The sequence below is a fragment of the Ursus arctos genome, unplaced genomic scaffold (assembly GCF_023065955.2).
Source record: "Ursus arctos isolate Adak ecotype North America unplaced genomic scaffold, UrsArc2.0 scaffold_18, whole genome shotgun sequence".
Lineage (NCBI taxonomy): Eukaryota > Metazoa > Chordata > Mammalia > Carnivora > Ursidae > Ursus > Ursus arctos.
In genome coordinates this window covers 50873014-50895057 of record NW_026622852.1, presented here as the reverse complement: position 1 = coordinate 50895057, position 22044 = coordinate 50873014, and the positions used below count along the sequence as shown (strand labels likewise).

The 22044-nt window shown below is 37.4% G+C and overlaps 2 protein-coding genes across 6 annotated transcripts in view; both read left to right on the top strand.

Moving 5' to 3' along the window:
- Positions 1–14644, top strand: part of SCAI (suppressor of cancer cell invasion) — a 134664-nt gene extending 120020 nt beyond the window's left edge. For all 3 annotated transcript variants that reach the window (XM_057313754.1, XM_026513954.4, XM_026513955.4), the window contains one exon: positions 5658–14644. In XM_057313754.1, the coding sequence (XP_057169737.1) occupies positions 5658–5804 (147 nt within the window). In that variant the 3' untranslated portion in view covers positions 5805–14644. The remainder of the gene's footprint in view (positions 1–5657) is intronic.
- A 1053-nt stretch (positions 14645–15697) lies between these two features.
- Positions 15698–22044, top strand: part of GOLGA1 (golgin A1) — a 46202-nt gene continuing 39855 nt past the window's right edge. Inside the window, exons 1-3 of one of the 3 annotated variants that reach the window (XM_026513952.4) lie at positions 15698–15851; positions 16659–16708; positions 17556–17858. In XM_026513952.4, coding sequence (XP_026369737.3) covers positions 17724–17858 — 135 coding nt within the window. In that variant the 5' untranslated portion in view covers positions 15698–15851; positions 16659–16708; positions 17556–17723. Of the gene's footprint in view, positions 16327–16658; positions 16709–17555; positions 17859–22044 lie in introns of all 3 variants that reach the window. The other 2 variants (XM_057313753.1, XM_026513953.4) reach the window with 2 other exon arrangements.

Sequence of the window (22044 nt, the reverse complement as noted above, 5' to 3'; positions counted from 1 at the left end):
TTCAAACAAAAATAGTTTTTACTTCTTCCTTTCCAATACATATGCCTTTTATTATGGTGGGGTTTTGTTTGTTTTGTTTTAGCTTTTGTACTTTATTTCAAGGTTAGGTCTTCTGGTAAAATGTTGAATAGAACTAGTAAGAATGGATATCCTTGCCTTGTTCCTGGTTTTAAGGGAAAAATATTTAATCTTTTACCATAAATTAGATGTTGACTGTTGGTTTTTCATAGATGCCCCGTTTCAGGTTGACTGAGCTCCCTTCTGTTCATAATCTGTTGAGATTTTTTTATCAGTAATAGGTATGGAAGATTGCCAAATGCTTTTTTTCCTCACTAATTAATCTAATATGTATTAATTCTGTTAACACGGTGAATAGCATTGGATGATTTTTCTAACAGTAAGTTCAGCCTTGTATATCTGGGTTAATTGTATTTTGTGGTCATGTATTATCCTTTTGCATTGCTGGATTCTAATTTGCTGGTATTTCCTTATAGATCTTTGCATCTTTTGTTATGAATGAGTATGGGACTTAATTTTCTTTTCTCTTAATGTCTTCATGTGGTTTTGTTATCAGGGAATTGCTGACTTCATAAATTGAGTTGGGATGTGTTTCATTCTTTTCTATTTCTTAAAGTTTCTTTAGGATTGTATTATTTCTTCCTTGAAAGGTTGATAGCATTCACCAGTGAAGCCATCTGGACCTGGAGTTTTCATTTTTGGAAGTTTTTAAATTGTGAATTCAATTTCAAAGGCTTTTGATGTGTTCTGTTTTTCATAGTCAGTTTTGATCATTTGTGTCTTACAAGTTCATTTGTCTAATTTATTGCAAAACATTGCTTATAATAGTCCATTATCCTTTTAATCCATATAGGCTCTCTAGTGATCTCTTATCCTCATATTGGTAATATTTCCTGTCTTATTTTTTCTTTTTCAGTCTAAGAGTTTGTTAGTCTTAGTGATCTTTCCAAATAAACAGCTTTTACTTTCATTGACTTTTTTTTTAACCACTATTCATCTTTTTATAATCTATTTCCACAAATATTTATTGTTTTTCTTCTTTATAATTACAATTGCCTTTTAAACAACACAGGTTTGAGCAGTCTGGTCCACTTATCTGTGAATTTTTGTTATATAGTACAGTACTGTAAATGTATTTTCTCTTCCTAATGATTTTCTTAATACCATTTGCTTTTCTCTAGCTTACTTTATTGTAAGAATATAGTACATAATACATATACATATAAAATATGTGTTAATCGGCTCTTTATGTTATCAGTAAGGCTTTCCAGTCAACAGTAGGCTCTTAGTTAATTTTGGGGAGCCTAAAGTTATATATGGATTTTTTTTTTAAGATTTTATCTTTAAGTAATCTCTACACTCAACATGGGCCTCGAACTTACAACCCCAAGATCAAGAGTCACATGTTCCTGGGGCGCCTGGGTGGCACAGCGGTTAAGCGTCTGCCTTCGGCTCCGGGCGTGATCCCGGCGTTATGGGATCGAGCCCCACATCAGGCTCCTCCGCTATGAGCCTGCTTCTTCCTCTCCCACTCCCCCTGCTTGTGTTGCCTCTCTCGCTGGCTGTCTCTATCTCTGTCGAATAAATAAATAAAATCTTTTAAAAAAAAAAAAAAGAGTCACATGTTCCACCTACTGAGCCAGCCAGGTGCCCCATAAAAGTTATGTGTGGATTTTCAATTGTGTTGGGGTCGGCACTCCAAAACCCCCCTCCTCTGCATTGTTCAAGGGTCTACTATACTTTGATTTTAATTTGCTCTTTTAATTTCTCTTTTTTTTTTTTTTTAGATTTTATTTATTTATTTGAGAGAGAGAGATTATGAGCACAGGCAGGGGAAGTGGCAGGCAGAGGGAGAAGGAGAAGCTGGCTTCCTGACGGGTAGGGAGCCTGATGTGGGGCTCAGTCCCAGGACCTTGGGATCATGACCTGAGCCAAAGGCAGATGCTTAAACAACTGAGCCACCCAGGTGCCCCTAAAATGGATTTTTTTTTTCAATAGCATTACTTAGGTCCTGCTTTTTTTTTTTTTATTTAGTTTGCCAATCTTTACCTTTCATTTGATATTTTTAGTTTTGAATTATTTTTTTTTAAGATTTTATTTATTTATTTGTCAGAGAGAGAGAACAAGCAGGAGGGGAGCAGCAGGCAGAGGGAGAAGCAGGCTTCCCTGAGCCAAAGGCAGATGCTTAACTGACTGAGCCACCTAGGCATCCCTGAATTTTTATGTTAAATGCAATTTTTAACATAGTTTGATGTAAATATACTATTATTTGTTATCTATTAGTCCTGGCTGTGGTTTGTACCTTTTTCTTTTTCTGCTGCTTTCATCTTCATTTGAATTAGCTGAGGTTTTGTTTTGGTTTAGAATTTTATTTTAATAACACTATTGATTTAACCTCTATCTGTTGTTTTACTTTTTAATACAACTTCACATTTAATATAATTGTCTTATAACAATATACTTACATATTCTCCTTCCCAACTCTGTACATTTGACTTTTATGAATTGGTGTATAGTAAATGATACTTTGGTTAGCATAGCATTAAATAGTCAGTGATTTTTTTTTTTAAAGATTTTATTTACTTATTTGACAGAGACAGCCAGCGAGAGAGGGAACACAAGCAGGGGGAGTGGGAGAGGAAGAAGCAGGCTCCCAGCGGAGGAGCCTGATGTGGGGCTCAATCCCATAACGCCGGGATCACGCCCTGAGCCGAAGGCAGACGCTTAACGACTGCACCACTCAGGCACCCTAGTCAGTGATCTTTTTAAAAACTTTAAATGATGGGGCACCTGGGTTGCTCAGTTGGTTAAGTGTCTGCCTTTGGGTCTCAGGGTCCTGGGATTGAGCCCCATGTCAGGCTCTCTGCTCCGCAGGGAGCCTCCTCTCTCTCCCTCTGTGCCTCCCCTTGTTCATGCACTCTCTCTCTCGCTTTCTATCTCAAATAAAACTTTAAGAAAATTTTTAAATGAGAAAAAAATCAAATATATTTACCATTTTTGGCATTCTTTATTTCTTCCTCTATTTAATTTTCCATCTGCTATCATTTTTCTTTCTACAGAATTTCCTTTATCATTTCTTACAGTGCAAATCTGGTGGTGATTAGTTCTTTCATTATTTATCTCTCTGAAACAGTCTTTATTTCACTCTGATTTTTTTGAACCATAGGTTGTTTAGGAATATGTTGTTTTGTATCTAAATATTTGAGTTATTGGGGCACCTGGGAGGCTCCGTCTGTTGAGTGTCCAACTCTTGATTTCGGCTCAGGTCATAATCTTGGGGTTATGAGATCGAGCCCCCCCCATTGGGCTCTGTGCTCAGCACAGAATTTGCTTGAGAGTCTCTTCTCCCTCTCTATCTGACCCTCCCCCCGCTCTCTCTCTCTCAAATAATAAATATTTTTTATAATAATAAATATTTGAGTTTTTATCTTATTGATTTCTAAGTTAATTCCTTTGTGGTCAGATAATATACTTTGTATGGCTTAAGTCCTTTTAAGTTATTGAGACTTATTTTATCATCCAGATGTCATCTATCATGATAAATGTTCCAAGGACACTTGCAGTAAACATACATGCTGCTAGTGTCATATATTATCAGATGAAGAGTTTTATAAATGTCTGTTAGATCACCTTGGCTTATGATGTTGTTCATCACAGTTTTTATATCTACTGATTTTCTGAAATTTGTTCTATCAATTATTGTGATGTGTAATGTGTCTTTTCATTTTTCTCTGGGTATTTTTAAGATTTTCTCTTATTATTTCCTATAATTTGATTATGATGTACCTTGATAGGGTTTTCTTTCTTTCTTTCTTTCTTTTAATTGGGGTTCATTGATCATCTTGGATCTGTGGAATATTTTCAGAATATTTTGGAATACTTTTGGTTCAAATATTTTTCTTCCTCCATTCTCTCTCGGACAACCTATTGTTGTCTAATTATCAACTCTTGTTAACCTGCACATCACTTCATGTGCTCTTCATTTTTCTAAAAAAGTCTTTTTCTTTCTGTTTCGGTTTATATTGCTATGTCTTCAAGTTCACTGATGTTTTCTTCCTTAGTGACTAATATGCTGTTAATCCTACATATCCAATTAGTTTTTCATTTCAGGAATTACATTTTTCTCAACTCTAGAATTTGTTTGGTTCTTTTAATATTTTCTATTTCTCTCCTCATTATGTTTTCCTTTGTGCTCTTGAATGTATGTGTAAGAGCTAAAGTCCTTGTCTGCTAATACTGTATTCTCTATCTTTTATAAATTTGTTTTTATGATTTTTCTGTTTAGGACTCTCGTATTCCTAATTTTTTGTATGTCTAGTAAATTTCTCTTAGAGAATGTGCATTGTGAATTTTATGATGTTGAACTATGGACTTTGTTGTCTTTCTTTAAAGAAAATTGGACTTTATTGTAGCAGGAGTTAAATCAACTTGCAAATTTCTTTGACCTTCTTAATGGCTTGTTTTTAAGCTTTTTAGGGGTAGATTTAGAGTAGTGTTGGGGCACTTGGGTGGCACAGTGGTTAAGCGTCTGCCTTCGGCTCAGGGCGTGATCCCGGCGTTATGGGATTGAGCCCCACATCAGGCTCCTCCGCTGGGAGCCTGCTTCTTCCTCTCCCACTCCCCTGCTTGTGTTCCCTCTCTCGCTGGCTGTCTCTATCTCTGTCAAATAAATAAATAAAATCTTAAAAAAAAAAAAGAGTAGTGTTAGCATACAGATGTAGGTTTATTTTGGCCCAATGCTAAGAGGCATAAGTTTTCTGGGGGCTCTTTCATATATCCCATTTCAAATTCCCGTTGAGGGGCAGTTCTGTTTGTATTACCCTATTACTTCAAATGCAATATACCTAAAACCTAAAGCTTTATACTCCCTCCAAATTATTTCTTCTTTTACTTCTCTTTTTCTCTCAAATAGCTTCCAGCTCTTCTGTTATATCATTTGTTCCTAAAATCTTAGTCATTTTTGACACCTCTCTGTCCTATAATTAATTGCCAAGGCTCATTAATTGCTTTAAAGATTTTATTTATTTATTTGAGAAAGAGAGAACAAGCAGTGGGGAGGGGTAGAGGGAGAGGGAGAGGGAGAAGCAGACTCCCTACTGAGAAGGAAGCCTGATGCAGGGCTCAATCCCAGTACCCGGAGATCATGACCTGAGCCATAGGCAGACGCAACCAACTGAGCCACCCAGAGGCCCCAGCTAAGGCTTATTAATTTGGCTTTTCCAGTGCTTCTCATGTCTTTCCTCTCATTTTAATTTCTGCTGCAACATCTATTTATTCATTCATTTAGCAAATACTTGTTGAAATCCTATATATGCTAGGACTTTTCTCCTAGGAAATTGGAAATATGTGATTTCTACAATATAGCAGAGTACTCAAAAATGGTAAGACCCAATAAATACTTGTAAAATAACTCACCAAATGAATATATTAGGTTGAACCATATGAAACTGTAATTTTTTAAGGTCAAAGTAGTCATGTCAGTAATTTCCTGTGTTCAACAAGTATACTGCTATTAAGATGCAGAGATACATATTATGTTATTCCCAATATTGTTAATGTTAACAACAATAATCTTAATGTTGCATTTAATTTCTTTCATTAAACTATAAAACTTGACTTCCCTCTTCTTTGCCTACCAGGAAACACGAAACTATCCAGAATCATATCCACAACTGCCAAGGGATGAAACAGTGGAGAACCCTCATCTCCAGAAGCACATTCTGGAATTAGCATCCATTCTAGATGTTCGAAACGTGTTCCTCGAGAGTACCATAGATGACTATTAAAACAAAAATCCTCTTGTTGAAACAATTTTTCATTTGCCACAGATTTTACATGGTGCAGTTTTCTAATGTGATGACAGACACATAGTGGTGTTACTTAGTTTTAATTTTTTAATTTAAGGCCACCATTTTAAAAAACAAACTGAAAAAATTGTTCAGACTTTTAGGGTAACTGTTTTAAAATACAGTCTTTCAAGTCTTTTAAAAAACTCAATTAATCTTAGAATTTTTACTTTTCGGTTTTGAGGTATGCCTACTTACCTCCATCATCTGTCCCTACACACAAATAGTCAATGTTGTCACCCTCAGAAGAGTAAATCATTTATTTTTATATAATGAGGAAAATCCAACTCTTCTACTTGGACCTTAAATGTGTGGATTTAGAAAATATATCATTGTTCACAAAGATGAAACTAGCCAGCATGGTCTATTAAAAATCAAGAACAGTCTTTCCATAATATTTCTTTTCATTCCAGCTTAGTAGGTAGACAAATGTGTGATTCTTTGAAGCATAATCAAGACAATTTTTGAAATCATTTAATTCATTAAATACTGTCATAATTTCAGAAACTGTATAGGATTTGATTTGCATCTGAAAGTTAAATCCTTAACTGAAGTCTTAAGATGATAAATAACACTTGGAATGTGTGAGCCCTGTGTTATCATGAGATATGCTGGCATATTTTGCTTTCTTTGTAATATGAATGCTGGAAATGAAAAAAAAAAGACTTTTAAGTATTGCGGTCAAAAAAATCAGATTGTTGCTTTCATAATACAATGTTTCCATAAGGAGTTCTATTTAGATCTTGATTCATGACATCAAGTTTAAGGACTATCCAGATTGAAGGCTGTGGCATGTAGTACAGAGGTTATAATTTTTTTGCCTAGTTCACATTTATGATTCATCAAAGTCAGAGATGTTACTAATTTTAGTTGGGGGTAGCTGAAATGGAAGTAACTTTTGCATTGACAATTTGGAAATAAGGTTTTTTAAAAACTCCTTATATTTAATATTTTATATTCATGCACAAGATTTTTTATTATTTTAGATAGGACTCCATATATAATATTTTTGTGTGTTTTTTCTTCTCTGTCATCCCCTTCATAATTTCATAAGCATTAGTGATGATGCTTTGGGTTTTATCCCCCTTCTTTTGACTCCACAGCATTCACGTTCAGAAATCTATGAACCAAAAGCCCTTCTACCTAATTTTCTGTACAGGCTTACATTCTACCTCTGGCAGTCCCAGGGGAAATAAGGCGATTGCTTTTGGTGCCTCTTTCCTGTGTCCTTAGGGAAATTTTACTGTAATATTTTTAACTTGGTTTTCGTTTTGGGCATAGGGAATTAATTTGGGTCTAAGTTATTCATATACCTGTTCTAATTTGCTGATTTTTCATCTGAAGCCTTGAAATTATTGTTCTTGGGTTTAGGGAACTTCATGGTATTTCGTTCATTTTTTTTTCCATTATTTTTGTTTGTTCTTTTAAACATTATTTCAGAAAGCTTTAGAAAACTTATCCAGGAGGGAGATTTCCTTTGCCTAGTGGGTTGTTTTTCTATATCAGATAAAGACTGCTTTTCTTTTTCTCAGTACCTTTATAAACTTCTTGGCTTTCCTTTCATAATGGTGTTCACCTGGATTACAGCAATAGGCAGACCTCTTGTTTCAGTCCCCCTGAAGTTCTGTGCCAGTAATGTACCTGACATCATGTATTTTCCTCTCTTCTGATGCTTAAAATAATATTTATCCTCCTGAGCTTTATTCTCACTTGTTTAGCATAAAGAACACTGGTCTGAGAACTAGGAGACTTGAGTTCTAATCCCGGCTTTCGCGGTAACTAGCTTTATGCCCTTTGACAAGTGTCTTCATGTTTCTGTTTTAGAGTATTCTCATCTGTAAAATGAGGGCATTAGCCCACGTCCTATCCAGTTCTTTGGTTCTATAATTGCAATCTTGATTTCCCTCCCCGTGCCACCTGGAAAACTAGTTCCCTGAGTTTAGCATAGACATTTTCTTTTCTAACTCATATTTAACTTGTTTTTGTTCACAAAGATATCTGAGTCTCAATTATTGTAGAAGCTAACCTGGTGACGAAATTAGAACTTTTGTGATTAGAAACATGTTTGCCCAAGGTCAAGGGGTCTTAGAAATCACAGCAAGGGTTTAGATGATGACATTGTTCCTTGAGCTGATAGTAGTATAATTTCTTACTGGTAGTTAAAAATCTAAAGTGAGCTGAAGCGATCTTGAATCTTTAAGAAAGGAAACTGTGCTAGAAAATTCTAAACTATTGTTTCATTGATGCCTTCAAAAGAATGTGGACTGAACAACTATATTCTGGATTTTATTCTAGGCATTGGGAAAGCAAATGAATCAGACTTAAAAATCCTTGTCTTCATGAAGGTTATATTTTAGTAGGAGGAGTCAGGCGATAAACATAATAAGTAAGAAAATTTATGTTAGAGAGTTGTAAGTTGTATGAAGAAAATTTAGAACATGGCAAGGGAAATGTTTTGATTGTTTTTGGGTAAAGAACAGTGTCTAAATGAGTGATCAGGGTAGGCCTTATTGAGAAGATTACATTTGTGCAAACACTTCATCTTCCTTCCTTCCTTCCTTCCTTCCTTCCTTCCTTCCTTCCTTCCTTTTACTTTTTATTATGAAAATTTTAAGCGTAGGTAGCATTTAATGAACCATCCTCTACCTATCACAAAGCTTCTACATTTTAAGACATTACTAAAGGACAATCACCCATGGGTATTGGCAAAGAATCTTTTTTTCAATGCATACCACTCCCCTCTATAAATATAAAAATATTAAGCCCCTTATCTATTTAATTCTAGAATGCATAGAAATTTAAACATTGGAACTAAGAACAAAGGAAAGCAATGGGAAAAAGCACTTCTTTGTTTTCAAATTGCACAGCCTCCCCCTGGAGATTCTGATACAGTCTCTCACCTCCCTTTAAGAATCACTGCAAACAAAACAAGGTATAGGATTGCAAGAATTCCCGTACACACAAACAGCGTTAAGCACAATGGAATTATTTTCTTTCTTTATCCGTATATTTCTGAAGTTGATAAAGCAGCTATTTTCCCTGTTTCTCAGAAGAGAAAGCTGAGACCCCAAAAATCTATATGTTTATTCATAGTGGCAGAGCTAGATCAAAAACTCAAATCTCCTAACCTCAGCCCAGTCTTTGTATAATGAACAAGAAAGGAATAATTAGAGATTTCTATTTTGGCACAAAAGGTTAAGGTATTTTTAAAAATATATCAAGTATTGAAACCAGGAAATCAGCCCCGCAAATTTTTACTTATTAATTATAAGAAATCCCCAACTCAGACAATTTAGCCTTGATTCTAGCCAGGATATATTTTTTTTTTTTGTATATGTGTGTGTGTTTTCCTCCTAGGAAGTGGTGCTCTCAAAACCTCTCAAAGCACAGAGAATTTATTGTACCCTTGATATTGTTACCAAGTTGAAACGTTTTGAAATTATAAAAGCAAACTGCAATCTGGTCATGACTGAAATTTTCTGGATACAGGATCTGGGTTTTATTTCTTCCTTACTTGTGGCTCCTGCCTTTTATTTTCTTCTTGTGATAGAATTCCCTGAAACAGATTAGGTGGTAGTTGTACTGAATTTCATTGAGGAAAACAGAAAAGCTTCCAATCTGATTTACATATCCATCTGCGAAGCTTTCTTTAGCATTCTCCAAGTTTAATCTCTGACCTGTGTGACTTCGTAACTTTCTGTCTCTTAAAAGGGGTTTGGACTCAGTTGAAAAATCTTGTACTTAGTTATCCATGAAGACTTGTAATCAGCCTGATATATAGAGAACATTCTGGACTGGAAATAGAGTAAGGTGCCAAGGGTCAGCAAACTTGGCTACTGCCAGTGATTCAGAACAACCTTCCTACCCTAAGTGAGTAAAAACGTTTGCTATGAATAGGAATGGTATGGATCTCCTGGTGATATTTTGGATGTATATGTTCCTGTGCGTGTTTGGAGAATATAAAGGGTATTTACACGGAGGGCTCTTTTGTTGACCTTATTTATTTGAAGATCTTATTTTATTTGTGATCGCATGTGTATATTTTTGTGATGCTAAATGCAATATCTCTGTATACTTTTTTTTTGTATATATGTACAGATTTGTAAATATATTGGTATGCAATGATGCAGTATGTGTATATTATATACCCATACCCACTGTGGGCTGAATTTATTTAAGTTCTGTGAGGACATCATAGTGGCATTGTTCATGCTGCTGTAATTAGGTTGTGGCTATGTCTCATTCATGAGCCTCTGTTTTGAGGGGCTTGTGTTTGGGTAAAATTGGCTAATTTTTGGAGTTGGAATTAGGATATGAAAATATTAACAGAAAGCAGGATATTCTTAGCTTTTAAAACATCTGCCAATTTCCATTTAAATGGATGATAAGTTAGTGATATAAACCTGAAAAACCTTAGTGTGTGAAACTGAGACACCAGCAGGTTCTTAAGCTATATTAGTCATTTATTTTCTTGACCCATAGCTGAGAATTATTATTGAGTAGTATTTATATTGAGAATTAAGGGGTGTGGAAAAATTACTTTGATCACATTTCAAAATAGATAGGAACATGTCCTTTGAATAGAGAAATTTGTTTGTAGTTGCCATGTCAATACCTGATACTAAATTTTAATTTTGGAACAGTGTTTTCACCGATGTGTCTCATTTTATATCTGTCTCTGTGAGGCAGAAAAAGGGGCATTAGCTAGGGGAAGGCTGTACCTAAGTGGGGTGGGGTTTATAAGGAATAGGAGATTATTAATCTGTATATTTGCAGCAGCTGTGATTAATTTAGTCCTGTCTTGGCATTTCAGACTATAGATTTTTCTTTTTGGAATCACATATCAAAGATGAGTAGGCTCATCTGAGAAAATGCTTCTAGTGAATAAAATGCCTCCAGTTATATTTCTTTGTCTCTATGAGACCACTTGTGTTCTGCAAATTGATGATATATTCACACATGAAATAGAATTCTTAATATTAGGTGCATGGCGTGCTATCAAATCTGGGCCTCCAAACCTCTACCAAGGATGATGGGTGGGGGAGGATATCCTCTTAGAGGACAGGGAATATGTGCAGTGCCAATGTGTGAACGTGGAATGTCACAGAGTATCAAAGTTCGGTCACTCCTGTTTTCACCTGGCTTGTGTATTTGCATGGACAAGCGTAGATGTTTTGTTTTAGTCTACACTTGAATACATTCACCGCAAAAATTAAATAGAGGTTATTTTTTGCATGATAGAACTGCAGAACAACTGTTTACCCCATTGTTTTTCAGACGATTTCATCTCTGTGATCAATATTAAATTATCTTAGAAAGAGGAGTTGGAGTCAGAAGTCGGTTTTACCACCCAACAAATGTTACTTTTGCCTCTTTGTTGTATTTTTAATAAGAAGCCAGCTATTCGTAACACCTCTCAATTACAGTGTTAAATTTAAAATAAAGCTGTAATTGCCTTTTTCATAAATAAATATTAAAATTTGGTAATGTAGTATTTCTGAAAAATCAGCGAAAATGTCATAGTGTCTAACATTCTGTTGTTGTAGTAACCAAATCATTCATTGCAATTGGAGAGTAGCAGAGCAGGTGTTACGCTATTTAAAATTCATAGAACTGACTCAGGCTCAGTATGGACATTAATTTGAGGAAAGGAGCAACAGGAAGAAGTGTGGTAGATGAGATTGACTTTGTGAACATGACCTCTGTTTCTAACAGTTGTAAAGCCAGTTACTTTGCAGTTAAGTAAGGTAAGAATTGTTTAGAAAACCAAACCTTTCCCCTGTTCTGTACTCTTAGACGTTGATACTTTATTCCTATTCATGCTGCACCTCCCAGGCTTTCCTGGATACTGTGACCACTTTACCTTTAAAAAAAAAAAAAAAAAAAAAAGGCAATGCATCGTCCTCAAACTAAAATTTCAGAACATGGTATTTCACTGTGTTCCAGCTTCACTGAGTTTTTGAACAGAGACTTATTAAGCATGCCTTGTGTTTAAGGAAAAATAATTGATGTGTGAATGGAATCAATCACCTATTGAAGGGAAGGGTGTCAGGATAGTGTAGGGGGACATACCCTGAAATTGGGTAAAGATAAATGTATTAAATTAAGTGTAACTGACTTGTTGGTGCCATAGAAATATTTCCTTTGGAAGTCTGTAAATATGAAATGTTTTTTTAAGCTCAGATTGGTATTTTTCACTTATTAGTTTGGTGTAACTTTTGAGAATTCCATTTCTGTATAATGCTGGTAATCACTGAAGTACCATTTTTTAATTTCAAAATATTTTTGTTAATCTCTTTTGTGTTTTCTTTAAAAGTTATTACTTAAACTACTCTAAGCAGTGTGATTTTTTAAGAAAAAAAACATTATTTGAATAGTAGATTCAGTTTTTTAATAGTTGGAAGTACATTTTGTTAATTCTGCACTCCAGATTCACTTAAGCCTGAATTTGGTCATAAAACATACTATTTATTAGGAATATTTTCCTATTTCAGTGAACATTTCCAGTCTGTATCTTAAGACAATCATCTTTTTAGGTATAGTATTGTTTATTGACAATACTATTGTTCAGAGTTTTACTCTTCTGATAGGTTTATGGAATGAAAATAAAGTGAGTGATTCTATCATGTTCAGAATGAAATAGGGAATTATAGCTAGCTTTCCTATAGGTCTGCAGTAAACAGTATTTAAATTTTTATATCACTAGTATTATTTTCTCTTTCGAAGCTTTTGTGAATATCCACTTGTCTGTGGTGAAAATTAAGATTTGTGAACGTTAAAATTTGACCCATAAGTTTTTCTCAAACATCAAATCAGTATGATCAACCATTATAAATTGTGAAATGATAATATACGATAATTGCAAAGTAAATACTTCCAAACCATAGAAAAATAACCACTGCATCTATAAAGATTTTATTCCTACCCTCCTTTGCATGTTATGATTTTTTCCTAAATTATAAGTATGTGTTGTGATGTATTAAAAATCTGCAGGAAAAAAAATTGCTTAGAATGTTTCAGGGTAATAAGAATTTTTATTATTTCCTGAAGAATGAGGGGGTTTTTTGGTTTTATTTTGTTTTGTTTTGTTTTGTTTTAGCTCTTGGTTATCTTATTAAAAATAAGTTTTTATGGTTCAGTAAAATAGTTTAGGACTTCACGTTCGTAGCTTTTTATAGGTATCTGGATGCAGTCCTTTTGCCACATAGACCATATGGCTAGTTCTCCAATGATTTGTTTGTTTGTTTGTCTTTAATAAACCTTGCTGTCCAACAATCAAAGAGTCTTATATTTTAGAGACTTCTTCCCCTTGAGGTAGACAGGACTTAGATAATAGGAAAGGCAGATACAATGTCCTGACATTTTCACAGTAGAGCTTACAAGTGAAGGAAATTAACCAGATAGGTTATCTTCATTGTGTAGCACCAGTACAAATAGCGGTTCATTAATCATTGAATCAGGTGAAGCAGTTATAAATCATTCCTTACTTTCCTCTAAATATTATTGTCATTTCAGGCCACATTATTATATTCTCTGGGCAGTTTCCATTGTAAGGTTGAATATCCTTTTTCTTTATTCAAATCATCACTAAAGGTTAAGCTAATCACAGAGTAGTTAAAATAAGTTATTATGTTTGATCTTTTTCCCTGAAAATAATGGCGAACCTATTGTCTATATTATGGATATTAGGCATAAATGCCCTTGTTTCAATCATAGCAGAAATTACATTTGGAGAAAACAATTACTTGATTTTGTAGTGGTGTGAAATACTTTTTAAAAATTGTGCTCGTCTGTAACTGAAATGTTCTAGAATTGTAACACTATAGGGATTATAGAGTTATATTTATTAGCTCTCCTCAAGAGATTGAAGCACAATAATTTTCATGTAACAGTTCTTATCCAAGTGCTGCTAATCTGTGTGCAAATAATGAAGCTATTTGGTTGCCTATCTAGCTATTCACAAATCACTGTAATCCTTGAGACTTTGTCTTGTTGCTCATTTGTACTAAATTTTGGGTATTGTGGGTTAATATTTTAGATCAAAATCTGTCAACTCAGCTCTATGAGACAGCAAACCATTTGGATTCATTAGTTTTATATGTATTGTCAGTAGAATAAATTTTGAAGGGGCTATTTACTACCAATGACTAAGGGGGAAATTACATTGTCAATATCATTTGACTTGAACATTTGTGGTATTGTGAAAGTCTTATTTGTTGTTTTTCTGAATTGCTTAAGCCATACATACTCTTAAGAATGTTTTCCTGTTGTGTTCCTTTTCAGTAGCCTTTTTCTGCTTTGTCTGTTACAGTTAATACTTCATAGACTTTAGAAACTGAGAAGTTATTGAAACATTTTATTTTCTTGATTGCGTCACTTTTGACTCTTGTATGATATGTGATTTGTCATAAAGGATAGCAAGCCTTTCACTAACTACTTCACTAAATGAATTTCAGAGTAAACACTGTGATTCTGCAGAGTGGATTCAGTAGGCCCTTCTTTCCAATGTTTTCTTCTGTTATGGTGCCTACCACCTTAAGGGCACTTAAATGGTAGAGGATGGAAAGTTAACCGTTGTTTTGATGTTTATTGAATAACAAGATTACAGAAAATTTGATTTTTGTTGTCAGTGTATTGAAAACATTTTTGCATTGATAAATGTTCTCTAGGAATGTGACTACATTCATCAGGTGTGAACTCTTGTAAATGAATTTTGTATCTTGAATCCACGTGTATATTAAGTGTATCATCAATATAAAAATAAACATTATTTGCTTAAAGTTTTTGGTCCTTCAGGATTGTTGACAACATAAGTGCTACTCTGTTAGGGTTTGCTTCTTTCAGGTAATACCTCAGACACTTCAGACTGTCTTGGGGTCGTAGCTTCAATGCTTATTCTTCTAGTTGGTGTCTTCTGAGCCCTAGTCTTGGTTTTTTCCCTGCCCTGCTCGAAGTGGTCAAAACTGTCACACGCAGAGGATTGTTTGGCAGGGGGGATGGAAGCTGCTGACCTTCTGGCTGTTTTGGGGTCCTGGGCAAGAGCAAGAATGACTTCAGTGTGGAATGTCTGACTTGGTTGGCGTTGAGGAGTCCAGAGAGCGGACGTAGGCTAATTTGCAGTGTTAACTTTGAACGAGGCAGTTTTACCCACCGAGTGTGTTCAACTGTCAGAAGTTGGAGGCCCCTTAAAAGATAATGAAATGAATGTAGTGGTGGTGCCATCACCTTATTAATGAAATGCAATATTTCGGAGTGCATTACATAAGGGTATGATTCTAGAAACTTTTCTTTCAATAGTACATTATGCGTGTCCTGCGTTGCGATATAAAACGTATAACCTGCAGTAGGTTATAGGCACCAAAGTTAAAAACTAGTCACAAAGCACGAAGACCTGGTTCTAGTTTCTGAAGCCGCTGGCTTCTGTGTGAGGAGGGAGGCAGGGACTCTCGGTGATCACCTGACTACACGGTGGCAAGGCAGCTAGCTGTGCAGGGCGCAGTGGGATTGGGATGCGGGAAGCGGAACGGAAACTCCCTTCGTTCCGTGCAGCACACGCTGGCGCCAAGGCACCAAATGGGTGCTTATCCTTTCTGCCACAAGGCTCCTCCCACTTCCCCGCTCCGCCCCGCCCCCTTAAAAAAAAAAAACAACAATAAAGGCTTTGGCCACCCAGTCATCATCCACGCGTCGGGCCGCTGGGTGACGTGGCAGGCCGGTCTTAGGGAGCGCCCAGCCTCGCGCCCGCGCCCTCCAGCGGCTCCGACCCAACCGCAGCCCCGAAGACCTCGCCGTCGACCGCGGAGACCGCGCGCGGGCGCATGCGCGTGGCAGGCCCGCCCCGTGCGCAGCCACTTCCGGCGCGCTGGTGGAGGTGCGGTTCCGGGTCGCTGCTCCGCTCGCCGGCGGGCCGTGGGGGCTAGTGACGCGGACCGGCGTTCACGAGAGGTCCCGGAGGCGGGGCTCTGCCCGCTGCCCAGAGAGCGGCAGGTGCGCGGGCGGGGGCCGGAGATGCCTGGAGGCCCCTCTTTCTGCCGGTGGCCTCGGTCTGCCCCCAGAGCGGCCGGGATGGGGTTGCCCAAAACCCAAGGCGGGGGGCGGTACCGGGGTGCTGAAAGGGCGGGGGTGTGGGCAGAGGGGCTTCCCGGCCGGGGAGTCTGAAGCCTAGGGTTTCAGGATTTTGACCCCCCGGAGCGACCTTGGACAAGTCAGCCCTCCTCTCCGGGTCTCAGTTCCCTTGCTGTCAGATGGGAGAGACGTTGAGTCCCTCCCTTCTTTGACAGTCCAAACGCGGGCGGTTCTAGAAGGAGCCTGAGTGAGTGGGATCCAGACAGTCGCGGCAGGTACCTGCCTATCCCTGGGCGTTAGGCAGTTGTTTTTTTTACCCAATTTAGCCATTCTTTTTCTCAGCGACGTTCTTGGTGCGAGTCAAGGCCCTCTGACTAGACAGCCCGGGTCTGGCCAGGTAAACAAACAATGTGTGACTGTCAGAATCAACTGAGAAATAAATACTGGCCCTAGGAAACCACAGTCTTGTTCAAGTTGATTTTGCTCGGGGCTCCCAAGGTGAAGTAAATTTAGGCACCAATGAGAAATTCTTTTCTTTGTGCCTGTTGGTGAAGCTGTTGGGCAGATCACAAATGCAAAGGCGAAGGTAGCCCACTGAGGATTGTAGCAGTGATAGATTCTCCCCTCTGTCTTCTGGTTAATCCTCCTTCTCTCCTCTTCCATTCCCCCCAACATTTTGGCCTTTCTTGAAAGGAAATACCCAATGCATTTTATCTTGTTTTCATGCAGGACAGAATGCTTTGACTTCCAAGCTGTTTTAAATCTGGTAGATAAGCCAGGTGAGTAGGGGCTTTACAGACATTGAAGAATTGTACAGACTTAAATGGATAATCTGAAGTGGTAAGAGGTCATTTGTAGATCTTAGAGCAGAATTTACGTGTCCTCCACAGAACATGGAAAGTTAGGGTTGGAACCAGAATATTGGTATTTCATATAACACTGGGAGGAAAAGCCGTTTGAATCCCATGTTGAATATCATGTAAAATATTCTGAAGATGAAACTGAGTTCAGGTCATTTTAATCACCCTAAAAGAGAACCATGCAGTATTTCTAGGAAATGTTTAAGAGTATCTGATGCTTATATAGGATAGTTGTCTGGCTTGCCTGTTTTTTCTAGGTTGTCAGCTTTTTCTAGTCAACAGCTGATGGCAAACCGTCCTAGAACATTAGAATGTTATACCTTTATCCCCATATTGGGTACATATTTTTGTCTTCCTCTTAAAAAAAAAAAAAAAAGTAAACCGTAGTTAATATTGGGGGAAGGATTCCAAACCATTATGTGATGTTAATGTGTACCCTGGGAAATTGTACTGTATGTGTTATATGCCATAACCAATGTGGCGTAATAAAGAAAAAGGACGTGTGAGTCAGAGTCCTGGGTTCAAATACCAGCCCTGCCACTTAAGCACACACTCTTTGGCAGATTACCTCATCTCCTCGAGACTGGATTTCCTTATCTGTTTATGCATGTGAAGCACCTGAGTGCTTTTTAAATGTTTAGCAATTGTGTTCTATTAAATGTACATGTAAAATTATGAAACTTAATTTTGAAACCTAAAGCTTAACATAACTCAGCGGTGATATCTCTCCTGTGTTTAACTTAGCTCTCTTTTGTCTGATTTATAGATACTGTTCTGTAAGCCCTTGGCCCACATTTAAGTGGGAATGCAGCTATCTTGGATGTCTGGAACTTTTTAGGCACCAGTCTCTGAAGTCCTGGTTGCTGGCCTAAGGACTACACTACTGGGGTGGTTCACGAGCTGGCCATCCGTGCAGGATAGCCACACAGCAAAAATGTTTGCAAAACTAAAGAAGAAAATTGCAGAAGAGACTGCTGTGGCCCAGAGGCCAGGAGGTGCTACTAGGATCCCACGGTCGGTGAGCAAGGAATCGGTTGCCTCTATGGGAGCGGACTCAGGAGATGACTTTGTAAGTATCTTCTCTAGTTTTTAATATTTGGTACAGTTTTGATATATTTTTTAAAATAGTATTTCAGAGAGTCTTTTCCATAAATATTTTCTTTTAAAATTGAAAGATTATTTGGGGTTTATATCTGATTCTTCCCTACTCTAAGGCGCTTTTCTTTTTTTTTTCCTATTTTTTTCAGAGTCCCTTTTCATATTGTCTACATTGTCCTCTTGTACTCCTTTTATCCCTTATGCATCTTCTTTTATATTTCATTTCTCAAAAAGCCTTGGCCTATTATCTCTGCAGACAAATATACTTTAAGTCATTGTTGCCTAACATGGCCTGGGAGTTATGGTGTGGAGTTAGCCAGAGTGTACTATTTTACTGGGAAAGTTGATGAAAAGATGACACCCCTGACTGCAGTATGTCCCTTATTTGTAAAGGACCTTTGTGTATGGAAAGATTTCAGGAAAATGAAGATGCTGTTGTGTTAGGTAGGATTAAAAGTGTGTCTTTGGCATATGACAGGATCCTCTCAGAGTCAGATATCTTTTTAAGAAAATAATTTATAATGCTTGATATATGTAAAAGAATGTATGTAATATAAATGTAGAGTGTAAAGCATAAAAATAAAATGAACGCTTGTTAATGTTTCACCTATTCAAAAAACTAGAACATTGTGGATACTGTTGAAGCCACTTGTGTGCTCCTGCCCACTTCACTTTCTTCCTCCCTGCCCTCCAGATAACCCTATCTTAAATTTTGTATTTATCATTCTCTTGATTTTTAAAATTTCCTCCCAGATATGTAATATATCTATAAATAATTTGTTGCTTAATGTTGCTTATTTGTGAACTTTATAAAAATGGTATTTCATAGTTTTCTCGAACTTATTTTTTTTTAATTCGCCATGTTTCCAGATTACATCTGTGTTCCATAAAGCTGTGATTCATTTGTTTTTACTGCTGTGTAAGATTCCAGCATCTAACAAGGCCACAATTTATCTCTGTCTTTTCCTGATGATAGACATTGAATTGTTTTCCAGGGTCAGATGAGTCTTCTTCCTCCTTTCTTGTACTACCTGTCCTGGGTCACATTACATGGCAGAAGCTATTAGGTTATTGGGATGGGACAATAAGATTACCTGATCTAAATCTTTGGCTGCTATATTTAACAGGAAATGTAATGCACATTTGATCCCCAGGCTGAAGGATATATTTTTAATGCTGAGTTCTGTGGCAGAAGTACCTGCTTTGCCTTCATGATGACATTCTAAATGAAGTCTCTCAACTTGAAAGTATTCCAGATAGAGATACTGGCCTGAATTCTGGAAGTATTTTCCTTTGAGACTTCTAAAGTAATCTACTTGAACTTACTTTCTATACATTCTGAACTTTACTCCGTATCTCCACACTTGTGTATCCCACTGCATAGATTTCTCCAACCAGATGCTTTTCCTCTAGTGTCTCAGATTCTGAAATGAACAAAAGTGAATTCATTAACTCCATCTCCAAATGTGTACCTCCATCCCCTAAGTCACCAGCAAGAAATCTTAGAAGCATTTTAGACTCTTCCCTCCATTTCTTGGTGTCCAGTCAACAAGTATTTTGGTTTTCCATCTTCTAAATGTCTCAAACTTGCTCTCTTTACTCCATTACTAGTAGTGCATTTACTTCCATTCTATTTCAAGCTGTCTTTCTTTTTTGGATGAATGTGGTAGCCTATCTGGGCTCCTTGCCTCCAGTAACTCCTTAAAGCAGATGTGTTCCTGTCTCTTCAGTGCTTAAAACTCCTCAGTTGTTTTCCCATCACTTTCAAGATGAAGTGCAAACTCACAGTACAGTGGTAAACTGTCATGGTCTTGGCACAGCTTACCTATCCAGTCTCATCTCACTCTCCTTTCCTAGACCCTGTGCTCCATCCACGTTGAACCTATTGCATTTCTGGAATGGGCAACATTCCTTGCCCACGTGGATTTTTGCCCACAGATTTTTGCACTCGCTGTCTCCTCTCTCTGAAATGTCTCCTCTCTCTGAAATATCTCGTCTCTTCCTTTTGCTCCTGAGTTCCTCTGACAAACTTTGTGCTCCCTTCAACACTTACATGTTACTTTCAGGAAGCTCTCTTGACCTGACCTGCCCTTGTCACCCCCTCTACTCCTTACCACTCCTGGCTGAGTTCGGCCGCTTATCTCCTGCTGACCACTGTAATAGCACCTATTACACGTAGGTGGTTTGCTTGTTTGTCTCTCACTAAACTGGGAGGCTTATGAAACGCAGTAGAGAGTAATAGTTAGGAACTCAGGTCAGGTTAAGGAGTCAGACCTGGATTGGATTCCCAGCTTCATCGTTATTATGTGACTTGGGGCAAGTTCCTTTTCTCTGCTTTAGTTTCCACATCTGTAAAATAGGAACTATACTTGTTTTTATTAAAGTATTTGTGTCGGGGTCCCCAAGGTTTACCCTGAGGTTCGATTATTTAAGAGGACTCACAGAACTCAGCATGGTTTTACTCACTGCTGTCATTTATTACAGTGAAAGGATACAAATCATAATCAGCAAAAGGAAAAGGTGCACGAGGCAAAGCCTGGAGGAAACCAGGTGCAAGCTTCTAAAAGTCCTCTCCCCCTGGAGTTACATAAGCACATACTTAATTCCCCCAGCAATGAGTTGTGACAGCATACATAAAATGTTGTCTTCCAGGGAAGCTCCTTAGAGATTCAGTGCCCAGGGATTTTATTGGAGGCTCTTCACATAGGCACCCTTTGCCAAGCATTTACCAAAATTCCGGGCTCCTAGAAGGAAAACAGGTGTTCAGCATAAACCATATTTTTGTACACAAACAGATTAGATACAGCGAACCATTCTTATCAGGAATGGCGGGCACCCTTTCAAAGTCTAAGTTCCCATAGGCCAGCCCAGGGCTGGCCTTACAAGCAGACCTTGCTAAGGATTGTGATCGCAGGCCTGCCATCTTACCTCTTCTGCCTAGTGAATAAAACATTTCATGTAGAGCCTGGCTCTTAACAGGCATTTCATAATAGTAGCTGCTTTTGCTGCTGTTTTAGGTGGGGACTCTTTGTTTCACCACTGTTCCCAATGCTTAGCACAGCTGAGAAGAGGATGTCTCTCACTAACAGTAATAATCATAACTTCTAATAATAGGTAATATGTGTTAAAACTAATTACGTGCCAGTCTCTGTTTTAGGGACTTGACGAGTGTTGATTTATGTAACCCTCATCACAGCTCTGTGAGATTGATCGTGTTTGTTGTCATGGTTTACATATGAGGAAATCAATGCACAGAGAAGGTGACTAATTGGCCCAAGTTCTTATTTTATAAGTGGTGAGTATGGGACGTTAACCCAGGTCTTCCACCTCCAGAGACTGCCTCTTAACTATAAACTTTACCAAGTCGCAATAAATGTTGGACTGGGCAAGTTTCTAGATGCATAAATAGATATTTAAAGTGAATTTGTCAACCATCTTTAAAGATATTTTGGGTATAAGATGGGGAAACATGGCTGAAGACTAGATATTAGATAAAATTTTGTTAGGTGTGATAATGGTATTGTGGCTATAAAGGAAATTGACCTTATATTTTGGAAATGTCTATCAAAGTATTTAAGGCAAAATGTCATGATATCTGCTATTTATAGTACTTCAGTAAAATAATAAAGCAAATAGGGAAAACGTCAGCAGTTATTAAAGTAGATGGAGAAAGTTCATTAAACCATTCTCCCTACTCTTCTGTATTTTTAAAAATTTTATAATCCAAAGAAAAAAGATAAAGTAAGTTACTTACTAGCAATAGTAAGCAGTGCCCAAAGTAGTAGTAGTATCCAGACATTTTAAAGTAGATTGTTGGGGGTACACCTGGCTCAGTTGGTTAAGTGTCTGCCTTCAGCTTGGGTCATGATCTCAGGGTCCTGGGATTGAGCCCTGTGACGGGCTCCCTGCTCAGAAGGGAGCCTGCTTCTCCCTCTCCCTCTGCCACTCCTCCTGCTCGTGCTCTCTCTCTCTCTCCCTCTTTCTCTCAAATAAAATCTAAAAAAATTTTTTAAAAATAAAATAGATTGTTGGGGAAAATTGATGTCTCATTAATATATTGTTTATTAAATCCATATTGTCTGCTAAAGTCTTTGATGCATATTTGATGAAGATACTGAAACTTTATCAACGTCAGTGATTAGTTCTTCACCAGCCTT